Source organism: Malaclemys terrapin, chromosome 2 (assembly GCF_027887155.1).
Source record: "Malaclemys terrapin pileata isolate rMalTer1 chromosome 2, rMalTer1.hap1, whole genome shotgun sequence".
In the NCBI taxonomy this organism is placed as follows: domain Eukaryota; kingdom Metazoa; phylum Chordata; order Testudines; family Emydidae; genus Malaclemys; species Malaclemys terrapin.
In genome coordinates this window covers 249803390-249819393 of record NC_071506.1, presented here as the reverse complement: position 1 = coordinate 249819393, position 16004 = coordinate 249803390, and the positions used below count along the sequence as shown (strand labels likewise).

The window sequence follows — 16004 nt, the reverse complement described above, 5'->3', positions numbered from 1 at the left end:
AGTGTAGACACAATAAATCAATCCCCGATCGCTCTCCCATCGACTGCTGAACTCCAGCTCGGCGAGAGGCAGAAGCAAAGTCGATGGGGGAGCGGCGGCCGTCAATCCCGCGCCGCGAGGACGCGAAGTAAGTGATTCTAAGTCAATCTAAGATACGTCGACTTCAGCTACGCTATTCTCATAGCTAAAGTTGCGTGTCTTAGATCAATTTCCCCCCCCCGCCCAGTGTAGACAGGGCCTTACATTTATATTTAGCCACCTGTGTCTTCCTACATGTTGGGACAGTACCTAGCATGCTGTGGCTGCTACTGTAATAGTATGTAATACAGTTTAATTTTTTTTATTGTAGAAAAATTAAACTATCCAGAAGACTGTAAAGCCAAGATTTTCAAAGATGACTAGAGATTTTTGTTTCTTAATTTTTAGCTGACCAATTTGATACACCTTAAAGGGGCCTGATTTTCAGAGGGTGTGTGCTCAGTACTTTCTAAAAACCAGGCCCATTTAGGTGTCTCAAGCTGAGCGCCCAAAATCGCTGATCTCTTTTGAAAATCTTCACTTTGGTTTTGAATAAGGTTGGGACATGTTTTTGCTCTAGTCAGTTGTTTGGTATTATACCTACTGCCAGAGTTATACTGCCTTCATGGTGTAAAATCCTAATTTAGCCAGTGGACATAGTTTGAGGTGTCACAAAGAATCTTTTGTGGGTTCATCTGCATGTTCCTTTTCCAATACATTTTAGAAAGAATGTGCAGTGCATCTGCAGGGGAGTTTGTTCGTCTAGAAATATCATGTAACATCCACCCTGTGGGCCAAAGTCCATCTGTTACACCAGTACAACTCCATTAACGTTAAGGGGATTGCACTGGTATAACTGAGAGTGGTATTTAATCCTTTATTTGAAAGAGGCTGGCACTCTCACAGCCTGGTCTTGTTCTAAAACTATTTTTAGCCTCTAAAAATAATCTTATGTAAACTCTGGATCAGATCTTGAGAAACGCTGATCCACTTTAACTCACTCTGACTTTATTGGGAACAGTGGGAGATCACTATTTCTCAGGCTTAGGCTCTGTATTTGGTTAAACTTGAGGCTTGTGAGTGAAGTTCATTGTGTTTCAAATAAAATAAATTTACATTTTTAGAGGAGATAAAGCCTGGGACGGCCTTCTTTTCAGAGCTGATTAGAGCATTAGTGAGACTAGTGTCAGTTCAGGTCACTTAATGATACTTTCTGTTTTGTTAACTATAATGCTTACATTTCCTTTGATAAAACAGAAGCCAATACAGTTTAATTGTGATTAGTATTCATTTCTTTTTTTAAAGGCTGAATATAAGAAACAAAGAGGAGAAATGAATAAGGAGACTGCTGTACTTGGAAGACCAGATTTTGAGCATGCTAAGGAAGTTTCTAAACTTTTAAGCCAAGTAAGATTATGTCAATCATTCTATAATGACTTCATTCAGATACCTCATTCCTAGTAACATAATCACATATTTAATTTTTAAAAGATTATTTGTAATTGCATGAAAATCAGAAGACAATGTTTCCAAAACTATTTCACACTGAACTGCAGTAACTGGTAAATTTAAGATACTGTACTTAGAAAACAGTAGATAAAAGTTTTAGACAAAAGTACAATGTGCCGTTTGACTCGATTACAATTTGTCTGCTGTGGAATTGGTGTTGTGCTATTTTATACAGAGTTTCTAGGATTTCAGAAATATTAACTCTCTGTAATTTGTGGCTAGATTCTGCGATCCTTACTCCATGATTAGTCCCATGAACTAATTGACTTTTTGTGTGTGCAGTTGCTCGCCATTGTGAGTAAAGGGTCAGAATGCGGTCCTCAATATAAAAAAAATCTTTAGCTACTGTTATTCATTAAAATCAAGGAAATTGGAATCAAAGAATCAAAATTGGAGGAGTTACTTTAGTTCATATTATTTTATTTGATTACTAGACACAGAATTCTGGGCCCCAGGGCTCTACCTTCTGTTCTCTTTTAGTATTCTTTACTGCTGCGGTTCAATCCCATTCAGAAACAAACATTTTCAACATGCTGAGCCATTCTTTTCACAAGTTCTTTAGCGCCCCATGGTATATCCCTCACTAGTAATCCAATCAATCTGCACTCAAAACATTTTCCAAATCAAGGGGCAAATTCTGCCTCATGTAGGTGAGCATAACTTCCCTTGATTTGACTAGGTGGTATCAGTCTTGTCTAGAATTAAAAAGCCGTGAGTAGAACAGTACCTTCTAATCTAAATTTATATGCTGAAAAAGTATTGTTTGGTTTTAAAGAAGGCATGCTCCTTTTGGTAGGACTAAATATTGCCCCCAGATATCTGCTGTGTAATAAGAATTTTCATGGGAAATTGCCCTTTTTCTTAAAGGAACACTGTTACTCAAAAGCTGTAACATTTTTTAAAACAATTTTTACTTGTTTTGTCAAGATCAACCTTGAAACTCCAAATGAATTTTGTTTTCCAATAAGATTTCTTTCTTCCACTTTGTAATTTATTAAATGCTAATTTCTGTGTTGACTAAGAAGGCTTGTTTAATAGATTCCTGGTACTTGACTGCATGTTATCATTCACTGCTCTGGAAGCTGCTTGCGCCCTCCCATTCACTCTATAGAAAGGAACATTTGCTAAGCTGTTTGGGTCTCTGTATCAGTGCTAGGAATCAGAGAAAATGTTAGTTGTTAAATTAATTATGAATGATTTTTGAAAATGTGCACTTTTTGTTCCTTCACTTTCTGTGTGAGGGAGCTCACTGGAAAGTCTGAGTGGGTTGTGTACATGTAGACAGTCCTGTAGTGGGATGGCTCTCCGGGTTCACATGACCAATCAGCCTGTCATCAATTTCACCAGCTTAGCTGGCCAGCAGAGCTTCAAATTGCAAGAGTTACAAAAACAATGGGACAAAAACACTTTTATAAATCCAGCAGGGAAATGCCAGGACAGGTCCTATAAACAGTGATACTGCACTTCCCTGTGACAGCTGCATCTGTAGCAGGTTTCAGCTTTCAAACTTCAAGCTCTATTTGATGCAGCCATGTTTAAAACAAAGAGAGAGCAACAACAAAACCAGAGAAGAAAGCATGGCTAGTTTTTGTTAATCAAAAGAAATGTGGGATTTTTCACATAACTATAATCCCAAGAAATGGCTGAATTTCATCTTTGAACAAAGATCACACATGGCAAATGTCACCCCAAAGTGACTGATGAGAAAATTTATGAGCATGTGAAAATAGCATTTTATCTTGGAAAGTATTTCACGATGTTAACTTACATAATATTGGCACAACCTCTGTGATTGTTAGTAACCATCACAGTAATAAAACAGTATTGGCTATAGCCTAGGCTGGTGCTGGGCAAGTTTCACCCTGCAGATCCCAAAGTCAATGCACTTCCATCTCTCCTTTCTTATTCTTGGGATTCTCTCTTGAACAGAAACTGTTAATCGTACTAAACTGGAGGTTTTGTGATGCAGTCACATGACTATTAGGGAATATGATGGAAGCTAAATTCCACTTGTGATTTTCCTACAATGGCAGGGTTGCCAGGCCTCCAGGATTGTCCTGGAGTCTCCAGGAATTAAAGATTACTCTTTAATTAAGGATTATATCTTGTGATGAAACCTCCAGGAATACTCCCCACCAAATTTGGGAACTCTATGCAATGGTGAACCAGTGGTATGCAATGTACATTTCATTAGCACATACTAGAGCAGAGGAGCAGCTGAAATATCCTAGCACACATTGGAGCTTGTCCTTATTGTAAATCAGATGAGCCAGTTGAGGAATTCACCCTCACTGTAGAAGAGGATGAGAAGGTGGCATATGTGTACTTTTATGTCACATGTATGGTGGAGTGTGTGTGTATGTGTATGTATATGTATATGTGTATGTGTATATAATGTTTTCACGCCACACTAATCATCATAGCACCTTCCAGTAGTGCATTAAGCAACATAGCTGTCACATGTTGTTTGTTCTAAAATCTTTTTTCCAGAGGGAGAAGCACAGGGAGTGGAATGTCTTTTTGTTGTTGTTGTTAAATAAACCTGTTGTTATGTGTTTATAAAATAACGAACCTTGCTCTTGGAGTGGAAAGTGGTGAGGTTTGTGATAGTCCTTACTTCCTGGTGGAGTTCATTCCACAGTCTTGGACCACCCCGGGGAAGGTTCTGTCTCTCACACAGACACGTTTTACTCTTACTATTGAGAGTTCCATTGTGCCGCAGGAGTGAAGTTGTCAACTCCAGCCTTCATCTCAGAACTTTAAGCAGTCTTTTAGGTATCCTGGGCCTAGGCCATAGATTACTTTAAAGATAAGGATTGAGACCTGTAAATCAATTCAAAATTCTATGGAAAGCCAGTTTAGAAAGCAGAGGACAGGTGTGGTGTGCTCACGGTAGCCTATGTTGCTGAGGAGATGGGCTACAGCATTTTGTACCAGTTGGAGTTTCCTAAGTGCTGAATACTTCATGCCCAGATATATCGCATTGTTAAATTCCAGCCAAGAGGTGACAAAGGCATGAATAACTGAGGCCAGGTCTTCATCCATCAAAATGGGATGGAGCTCTTAGACAACTGGAGATGACAGAAAGCATTACTCGCAGCCATTATGATGTGAGAGCTCAGCGTCAATAGGAAACCAAGAATACTCCTAGACTATGGACTTAATTGAGTAATTGTGGATGTGAATCTGCAATCAAGAGATTTCACCGTAGCTGCAAACTCCTCAAAATACTTTCCTCTGCTCACAAGCATAAGCTATGTTAGCATGGGTTCAGCTTCAGCCAGTTGTTCTTCATTCATGAGCTGATCTCATTCAAGGACTGGACCATTTTGGTGGAAGTGGTATGGTTGTATGTGGTGAAGACAGTGGAGTTGTGTGCCAGCTGCATATTGCTGGCACTTGAGTTCATGTCATCCAGTTAACCTAGTGGTTGCATGTATCAGGACTGACAATCTTGAGTGTTTGCAAATCATACATTCTTTTTATTTGTCTTCTGCTTCTTAAGCCTTTGGATTTCACATTTTCAAGCTTTTTTTAGCAGCCAGGAGGGCTATACACTTTTTTTTTTTCCAAATGAAAGCTGAGATTCTCAGGTAATCACATTACTCCAGGAGCTGAGGCTTCAAGAAAAATATCAAATATTCCAAGACTCATGATGTTATTGTGAGCATTGGTGACACGGGTGAAAGTAGGACAGGAAGAAGATGTGTTTTATTGTGGTATGTATGTGTGCAATGAGTACAGGCAAGAAGAGCAAGGAGAGGTCAGGTGGTGTGGGTGTAACCAAGGGAAAAAGGAAACAAGGACATGGTAGCTGAACAGAGTGAAGAAGATAGTGTTTGACTGACACTCAAGATTGTGCCAAATCAGGGTCTTTTATAAAAGAAATAAATCATGTGACACTCAACAGCAAAATGGTAGTGTCACAGGATTAGTGAATTTACCCACAGCACCATCTTTCCCCCTCTTACTGTTTAATCAGCATTAAAAGTAGAAACGTAATAGGACCCTGTGAACAAATGAAGCGTTAGTATCTGTTTTCTTATTATTATAAGGCAAATATTATAATTTAGAATATTCTTTATTTTATAATTATAATCTCTATCCTGATAGCAATGAGGTTATATTTTTGTCTGGCTATACCAGAAGAAAGACAGGAGACACTTGGTATGGTTAATTAGGCCACAACTTTATTATTAGATCTCTGGGACTACCTGGCAGATTAAAGTGTGCAGTGCAGTTAACTACATGATCATTTCAATGTCTACCCAGACGTTTCCATTAGCGCCCCACTCTTTCCATCCTGGTCCCCAGCCAGCCCGTTGCTGGAACCTTACCATCTCCCCTCAAATGAGGGTCAAGGTAGTCTATAAAGGAGGGGGGTTGGATCCCTTCCATACCAATCATAAGCACCTTAAACTCCTCTCCTCCCCACCCCCCGTTCCGCTCCTTTAACAAACACCTCCTTTAAATCATTTATCAAGCCATTTATCTGGCAATTGTATCCCCTCCGTACCAGATACCTGCACTGGACGTCCACGCCACACTTACATAATGAGTTGTGACATCATAGTCTAACTCCCATTCCCTACTCACCCTAACAAAGCCCCCCTGAACCCACTGTTGGGAAGGTGTAGAATCCTCCACTTCGCCTTGGCCAATCTGGTGGTAAGAGAAAAATTCCTTTCCAGCCCCTCAAGAAAGGAGCAACTAGCATAGTGCCCACAGCCGGTACTGACCAAACCTGGTATTTTGCCACTTCCAAGGCTGGGAGGGTGGGTGCTGCTCTGCCTGGCTGGAGAAAGAAGGGCTTCTCCTGCCGGGCTTGCCCTTTATCAGCTCCCTTCCTTTCTGGTCCCTGGGGATAAGTCAGCATCGCCACACTGACCCGCTTTGCTTCTGCCGCAGCGTCCATGCCTCTCTATCCCCCCCATCCTTAAAGCGATATATATGCCTTCCCGCATCAAGCCAGATAATACCACCCCCTCACCCCCACACAAGGTGCAGTGTGGTCCATCTCCTCAATTCTATCTAAAATTAGCTTTAAATAATCCACTGATAAAATTCAATATTAAATACTCCCATTATGATGTATAATAATTGGGTTATGGTAATAAACTCTTTTGAATATTAATTTGTATTTTACATCAGATCAATTTGATGTTAATTGTTGTAGGGGGGAAATGATTAGAGCTAGGATTTTGTGTAAAATATACTTTATATTGGTATATCAGTAGACAATACTATATTACTGGGATGTTTAAATCATGAATAGAAGCCCTAAGATTTTTTTCTCTTTCTTTCTTAGTCTAAACTCAGTTAGTAATTGGAGGAACTGACTCTTCCAGATAAGCTAAACATTTCATTTAACTCTATGCTTACATTACATTTCTTTCAGTATCTAGGTGCTCTAACAAGTTTTTCATCTTTTTGGTATGTTTGTGTAGTCATGAGGAAATGCTTTTGCTGCAAGTGTCTGCTTTTTATGCTGGTATGTTCTGGGTTCCCAGTGGCTGAATGATTTTTGTAGGTTCTTCATAAATCTGAACAGTGGGTGATGTCATCCACTTATGAAACCGAACACTCTGTCTGTACAGCTTTGAACTGCAGATTTGATTTTGGAATGTTTCTGTGGAGCTTCAAAAGACACTCTTCTGTCCAGCTGCAATACTGACTTCTGCAGCGTTTGTGCAAGGCTAATGAGAAAATTGTTTATCTAAGCTTCATTTGATGCCAGTGGGATCTTCAGGGATGTTGTTATGTGAAAGACCTGCTAAGTCTGCTCATTCTTGAGCAACAATTAGGTTGCCAATCCCACACATTTTCTTTAAATTAATTCCCCCCATCCTACAGAAATAAACAAGAAAAAGACCTTAATTAAGATGGTAAATAAATATCCATTAATTTAAGCCCACATAATTAATTTTTAAAATTCATGACAGTCATAGATAAGCTTCCAGCAAAATCCTTAATTTTGACTCCCACATCCTTGCTCACTGTCCTACCCAGGTGACAGCATAGCTAGGGATGGCATCTTGAGAATTTTTTTAAGTAATTGACTAAGAATGTTTTTGTTTTTAATTAATATCTTTTCTTTCAATTTCAATTTATTTCTCCATGCTACATTTTCTTCTTTCTTCTAAAAGAAAGCTAAAACAATTCTCAAATCCTGCCCCCTAATTCTCCTGATGACTTTTTAATTTGCCTGTTGTTCTCCCTCTCTCTCTTAGCCGTGTTTCTGGCCCTTCCTTAAAAAGGAGGAAAATAAGGAAAGAAAAATAAGTAACAAGAGAAAGCTAATATGTGTTTAGCATCCAACAAGATGTTTCCCTTGTGGCTAATCAGAGTTATAATACTACTGGGAGTGCTCTTCAGATGCTGTTGGGATCATCTTACATTACTGCGCTGCTTCCGTTTCTCCCTGAAGTGATGTGCGCTGCATTGGAGTAGAGAGCGGAGGCAGTGATGTAATGCAACAAGACAAGACAGCTGGGCCTGGAGGTAATGGGAGATCACTCCCTGCAGTATGAACTTTTACAATCAGATAGGTGGACAGCCCTCTTAAAGTTGGGACACTCATGCACATAGGCACCAGTCAGGAGCCCATTGTGGTATGTGATTCACTCGTTCCTACACAAGCCTGCCCCCAGTGACATGATTAGAAACAACACTGCAGAATGCTAATGAGAATTTATTACTGAAATATCTATATTGAAATGTACTATTACAAAATCCATGTTGACCATGGCCTCAGATCATAGCAGCTGTGGGATGACAAACCAGTTGCATGGGGAGATCCTGTTTGCTCTGATTTCACACTTAGCAACAATATTAAGGGCCGCATTATGTACTCCGTCTGTATCAGAACTTGATGTCATTTCTTGATGATATGATGTAGCCCTAAGTAATTCAGCTTTCTAATAGAGTGCTAATTCTGTCAGATCTGTATTAGGAGCCACACTGGATATATATATATATATATATATATATATATATATATATATTTAAAGGAAAATCCTATAATTTATCCATATATATATATATTTATAGTGAATGTGAAATTGCCTTTGATAAAGAGTTTGTCCTTGCATTCATATAGGTGCACTTGCAATTGATCCAGAGCTAATGCAAATATCTAGCAATGTGAACCAGACAAATCTACCATGCAGCCTGATCAATTATTGAAAGTGTCTGTACCAAGCTTAGTTTAGCACAAGTTCTTTTCATGATAGGTAACTAAACAGAAGTTTCTCGTTGATTGGGAGATTGATGACATATGTGATAAAGACCAATAAAAGTTTTTATTACCAACCAAATAAGTCCACTCATTAATATAACCAAACATAAAACAGTATACTGAGAGAGAGGTTTTAGAATTGATAGCATACTCACAGATCCTTAAACCTGATGAAAAACAAAGAGAAAAATTGAGGCAATGGAGCACATCAGAGTGGGGCACCAACCAGTTGGCACTGTTTCAGGACCTGATGCACCCAACATTTAGGGAATGAAGTCATATCTTTTATACCCATCCTTTATGTAATCATACAGCTACCGTACATATTTTACCCTTTTATTTATCATCATAAACTTATTCCTGCCCCATCCTGTGGGGCAGAAATAAATCCTGTGGCATTCCAGATACCCATAATTATACTTCCGATCACTGACCAAAACATTTGTGTCAATCAGTTTCCTAATAAATCATATATGGCGACGCAGTCTAACTGCCTTTTTACTATAGTACAAACTATTTCAAAAGCCCACAAACTGTCCCCCTATTTCAAATTAACTTTTGCAAGCTTAGGGTGTTACCTGTCCTTCTGGGGTCATTTGTTTATCACATGGAATGTGAAGGCACACTTCTTGAATTGGGGTTAAGTCCTCAGGCATACATTAATGAACCTAAAAATCAAGCCTATCACACCAGGCCTCACACTAATTAAAACAGGCCTTTTTACTATAGCAAAGCCTAAGAACCCAATAATTTGTGTTCTCTTACTTGCCCCCAAACTTGTTTCAATATAATAAATATTAAACATATCAGTATTATACCCGATAATGTCATTACTAACAATAGGGTGAAATATCAAATTTAGAGATCAAACAGGGCTATAGGTCAACAACCAGAAGTCAGTAGATACTCATTCCCAGAGTCAGTCAGTCTGTTAGTTTATAAAGTTTTGCATGTTTTCACAAAGTTTATTTAAAAAAAAATACAATATTTTGGAATTCGCTTCCTTTGAGAGAGAAATCTGGTTTCTTTGATAGTAATGCAGTTCTTGAATGTATATAATTCATAGTGGTTTTTCAAGTGACTGGCTTTTTGTGTTTTGTTATTCCTATAAATCAAATATCGGAAATGGTACCTAAATATAATATGGTGGTATAAACTAAAACTGGGGATGATTATTTTGCAACATGGAAAAAAATAATTAAAGAAGAAAACTCTTCCCTCTATAAAATTTGACAAAAAATTAAATTTTTGAAAACAGAACTTTTGAGGCGTTTTAATCACTTTATGGGACACTGATGTGGGAATAAAGACAAAAAGCTGCATACTAATGGTAGAGTGTGGCAGAAGATAATGGATGTAATGTAGGTTTAGATATCTGGTGTCTGATTTATATTCATAAAAATAACATAATTCAGAATCAAGGCTGAACTTTATTTTGCCCTGTTATGCTCAGCTGTTGCAAAGCATTAAGGTACTGTATGTAAAGTTTCCAGATGTTTGATGACCCAGGTACTGGCTATGCATGATATGATGGGTTGAAGATGGAAGTTTAGTATTTTCTGAATTTATTTGTGCAGATTTAAATTAAATGTTGAGGTGTATTTTTTACTTTTTAAAAATAGTTTTTCTACTTTAAATGTGGTTGCCTGCACCTTTTACCCCGGTCTTTTCCCTTTTAAAAAAAATCCAAACCTTACAGATAGAGATTTACTTTAGCTTCACAACACTCCAGTGAAATAGACTGTGTGTTTGTGTGTTATCAAAGGTCACAAAGGAAATATGTTGCAGAGCTGGCAATGTAACTCAGGGCTCCAGTTGCCCAGCCTTATACATACTGGATGAAATATTGGCCTTGTTGACGTGAATGGAAAAACTTGTATTAGCTACAGTGAGGTCAGAATTTCACTCCAGTTCACTCTATAACTGAGGAAATAATTTACAGCAAATAGTTCTATTTCCTCCCATTTATCTATTCAAAAGTATTTTACATTTTTGACAAAAATATCTCTGGAGTATTCAACAGTCTATATTTGCTACTCAAACTGTTAGTGGTGTTTAGTCAGGTAAATCAAATGGTTTTATTATTTTTTGTTTATAGAAGTACTTTGGTGAAAATGTTTGTGTGTACAAATCTAAAAGTTTAATTCTATGCCAGTGAAATTCAGTCAGATGAAAGTTAGTGGAAAACCATCACATAATGGGCACAGGTGTGGCTGAAGTGAGTTCATTTCTAAATTCAAGTGAATAGTCCTGGAGACATTTTTGAGTGGATGTATGATCCCAGATGTCCTATACCCTGTCCACAAGAACATCTATCAACAATAGTGTCATTGGTGGGTGATACTGAAAATATATTACTTTTTATTTCTTTTGTGTAAAAACATTTTTGACTATAAACATACATTAACATAATAAAACTATTCTTACATAAAACATGTTCTTGGGGAACTCTTCTCTCTCCATATTTGTTGTCACCTTCACCATTATGTAATGTTTGGGGATTTAGAGATGGAGAATTTGTCTTCATTTAAATTCACCAGTAATCTCTCAATTCTTCATGCTTCCTTTCAGTGTAACATTTCAATATAAAATGTGTTTGCTCTGGTGGCAGGTTAAATACAAAGAGCAATTCAATAAGGAAATGAAGAACCACCAGTATAACCCTCTTGGCAGTGCTTCTTTCAAGCAAGCACAGATGGCATCCACCTTGGCGAGTGATGTAAGTGCAGTTGTTCTGTGTTCTACCTCTCAGCATGTACGGTATATTGATATTGGTATCCTCTAAACGTCATGATTTTCTTGTGAACCAATGATGCATCTTATTTGGTTTACCAAGAGCAACAGCTCACAATATGTATTGTATCTACATCTGCAAGAGCTGGGAAATTGAATTTGGAGTTTAACATGGAAATCAGTTTGAAAGCTGGTTGAAAGTATAATTCAGAGCCAAACCTATATTTTGTGGGACCCATTGCATAGTAGTACATATAGGGCACCAGCCACTTCAACCCCCACTTATGATGAAGCCCTTCTCCTGCTAGTGCCTACAATGTACCCTTCATAGCCCTTTTCTGCCTGCAACCCTCCTCAGGCTGTGACAAATCCCAGCCTCTTGTCTGTGAGGCTCGAAATATTTTGAGGAATTGCTGTGTATGCACATGAACCGGGAGATGGAGCCAAAGTGCAGCATTTCAAGAAAGGAGAGCAGTTCGGGGATTTCATGTATGTCACTGCCTGCTGCAGTCAGACTCAGATGGGAGAAAGCACATGTACATGTGGTGCTACGATGCCGACAGAATGTTTAACAATGCTTTCATGTGGTTAATGTCCTAAATAGGGGCTGTTCTTAGAGGCAGTACTGAGGTCCTGGGTAACTTAGGGGCAGATTGCACATGGTCCCTTTGGTGGTGCACAAAGAAAGGGAGGTTGCAAGGAATCTTACTTCCCTTTTGTGTGGTTTGGGTGATTGCCAGGCACAATTGTGCAGGGACTGCTCCCTCTTTACTCTGTAAAGGCTGCACAGTGCCCTAAAGAGTACAGGGCCCCTCTCTGCTCTGCCCCAGTCAGTGGAGTAAGATCCATAAAATAGTAAAAAAAAAAAAAATCATGCCCCTAGCAAACAATGTTACGCTGCTGAAACTTTTTAAGTTTAGACCAGATGTAAGAAAAGAGAGGACGTATTATATCGTGAGGATCTTAACCAGGGTTTTCTAATGTGTGTATGGGGAGACTGGGGAGGGGTTGGATAACTGCATGAAAGACGAATTGGTGTGAGGGGAATACGGTTCTGTTTGTAGTTTAAATGAATTATTACTCAGAGTTCTGTATTAATATGTCTAGTAAGGAATGTATCTGTCAAAAAAACATTTCATGAATCTTTTTTGTTGTCTGTATTGTTAGACATACTTGCTGACAGGTATTTTGAAATAAATGACCAAATATAATTGAAACAGGTGTGATTATGTTGTGTTGTTTAGGCAAATAAAATATGCAGAATTTTAAAATATTGCACATAGAATTTTTAATTTTTGTTTCAGAATTTTTAATTTTGGGGGGCAGAATTCCCCCAGGAGTAATGTAGGCAGGGTGCCAGGGGGGGCTTGATTGGTTTCATTTTCCCAAAGGGGAAACTCAACTTTTAAAAGTTTGGGAAACACTGCTGTCAGCTATTGGGCATGTGTATGATTTGCCATTTCATCACATGATTAGGTTCTCTCTCATCTAAGGCTCCATTGATTCTTGTTACTAAAAGCAAACTGTATTAAATAAAAATACATGTACAAAATACTGTTTGATTGTGGGGTAGCTGCTCTATAAAGATTTTTTGCACACAAGCAGTTGATGAAAAATAATCTGACTCGAGAGAAGAAAAGCAAGAATTACCAATGGACAATATAAAGTTAATGATAAATTGTCCAATACTGTAGAACAATATTGTTTAAAGATAAGATTCAAATAAAAATCAGTAAAAAGGTATTTCTGATGTATATATCTGCTATAGTTTTGAAAAGTCTTACAAAATCTGATTTGATTAACTTTACCCTTTTTGAAATGTTTGAGTAGTTATCAAAATATTTGCTCACTAGTGGAAAGGAAGCCCTCACTGTATATTGATTTTTTTCAAATAGTAGTAAATGAGCACCACCTAGTGGTCATTGTACATAACTCATGCAAGCACTTTGGTAAGATTTTCATTTTCTTTTTCTTGTTTTTATAGCGTACAGTATAAATAGAACTTGCTGTACATTTCACAAGTCTTCACTTGCTATACTCTGTATTTGGTTTTCAGGTGAAATACAAAAAAGATGTGGTGGAAAGTCTACACAATCCGGCTTCAGACCTACCAAACTTGCTATATTTAGAGCATGCTTTAAATGCCAGCAAAATGCACAGTAATGTGAGTTGTCTTTTTTAATTATTACCTTTTAATGTACTTATAAAAGGAAAATGTAGTTATTTATTTAATTTACTGCAGAATGTATCACGCGTTTGGCATTGTCTTCCTGTTTGTGAATGAGTTTTGATCACAATGTATTATTTCTCTCTCTCTCTCTCTCTCTCTCTCTCTCTATTATATATATATACACATAGAGAGAGAGAGACACTTTGAAGGACTGGTTCCCCTTGCTTCTTATATTTTACTCTGAGTAGGCCTTTAAAGTCCACCTGTAAAGCCCTGCTTCTGGCACAAAATAATCCAGCTATCCAGTTTGAATCTGATTCTTCGCATTACCCTTCTGTGAACTGAAACTCTCCCACAGCTGCTCCTTTTCTAAGTACTTTTTCTTTCTTTATCCCCCTTTTCTTTTGCATCAGTATCTTTCCCCCTTAGCCAAGGTTAAATTCAGAAAGGGAATGCTTATCACTTTTGTACTGATCATATCCAAATCTATAGACCTCCAGGATTTAGGTCCTTCTTCACTTTCTGCTCATCAAATTATTCATCCTTGTTTGGCCTGTAGCTTCCCTCAATTTAATGCATTTTAAATTGATATTTGAATGAGTTAAATGAGCACCATCAGTGTGAACTTTGGAACTTCCTTCTTCTACTTATGTCACATAAGACAAGAACCTAGATGCTCAGCTTATCTTCAAATTCCCTAATGTCTATATATCTGCCTACTCTCACCTCTAAAACATTTTCATCTGACATGATTTCTACCATTCCTTTGCCCAAACAGTGGTTGGTTCCTACATGGTCTCCATCCCTACAACTAGAGACGTTTGTGGTCTCCCTAAAAGTTAACTCTGGACTATGTTTTGTCCAAAAGCTGGTGGTTAATCTTGGCTGTGATCAGAAACAAGAAAACTTCATATCCATCCCCTATAGTAGGCTTCACTAGCTATTTGTCTAGTATAGAATATCTTGGGGTATATCTACACTACTGCACACTCCTTACAGTGGCATGTAGAGTACATACACATGCTGGGGGGCATGTAGTGTATACATTGCATTGTAGATGGTGAGGCACTGCTTAGGTGAGTAGAGTAAAGACACACTTGAATCCTGTGGGTATGTTCACTACATGGCTCTCTACATGCCCAAGCAGTGCCCTCCCCATCTACACAGCTATTTTTTTGCAGTGTAGTCTCCCGCAGCCTCCCTGCTGCCAAAGTCTTTCTCCAACTCAAGAAAAGGCTCCAGCAGTGGCGGAAGGCTCTGGAAGCTCCCCAGCAGGAAGCTGCTGGAACATGTCTGTGGCAACAGGGAACGGCTCTGCCAAGAGGGAGGCTCCACTGACAGAGCCTTTCTCCACTGCCTTCCCCCTGCCAGAGCCTTTTCACTGATGCATGATCAGTGTTGTGCAGTGTAGATGTACTTTTAGTCTTCAAAATCCTTTATGGTCTTGATCTTTCCCCTGCCCCATCTCTCTGACTTATTTTTTATTTATTCTCCTGCCTTTCCCTATGCTCCTCAAATTCCATCTTTTTTGTGATCCTCCTCCTTCTCTCTCCATAATGAACAGCAGATCCTTCTTCTAGTCTGCTTCAATATCTGGAACAGCCTTTCTGCCCCTAATGATCTCAAGATCTATTTTCTTCTACCCTACCTACAGTATGACATACTGACTGCTGTTAAAAGAGCAATTACTGAACCTTTTAGTTTCTACATAGTCCACAGTTCTTCCGTGAAATATGTATTTCTGTTCATCCTTATCCTGATGTATCCACACCTATCACCTGTGTGATACATTGTAACGTACACAGTGTATTGTACTTCATGTTTTGACAATGATTTTCTGCAAATAATTATTTGTATGAACGGCTCCACAAAACATATTAACGGTATTTTATTGCAAAAATGTAATTCAAGCTGGTGTTTTGTGAGGATAAGTTATAACATTTAGAGGGAAATCCAGAAATGTGTATATATGCACAAATACAGAGTTGCAGATTTTGTGAGAGACTTCATTACATATCTGATTTCAGCTTAGAAATGAGATAAAAGGGTCAAGTTCTGCTCTCAGATTCCCTAGATATTTATTGTGTATCATTTGAAATCTAGATTTAAATTTTCACACACATCCAATCTGAAATTTAGCAGCTTTATATTAGCTTCATTTGTTCTAATTGCAGAAGGTCTTTGAGATTTGTAACTGAATACACGGAATTTAGATTACAATAGCTTCATTTGTATACAATATTTTGGGGTGAGTGGGATATTTTCTGTTTATTTTGAAAGAGTTTCTGAAGAATGCAAATTCAAATGTATAAAGTGCTGTGTACATATTTTGAAGGG

General features: G+C 38.2%; 1 protein-coding gene across 3 annotated transcripts in view; it reads left to right on the top strand.

Annotated features, from left to right (window-relative positions):
* NEBL (nebulette) overlaps window positions 1–16004 on the top strand; it is a 388110-nt gene that overhangs the window by 304738 nt on the left and 67368 nt on the right. Inside the window, exons 7-9 of one of the 3 annotated variants that reach the window (XM_054020653.1) lie at window positions 1324–1425; window positions 11376–11483; window positions 13554–13661. The exons of the other annotated variants lie outside the window; for them this stretch is intronic. Coding sequence (XP_053876628.1) covers window positions 1324–1425; window positions 11376–11483; window positions 13554–13661 — 318 coding nt within the window. The remainder of the gene's footprint in view (window positions 1–1323; window positions 1426–11375; window positions 11484–13553; window positions 13662–16004) is intronic. 3 annotated transcript variants of the gene reach the window in all.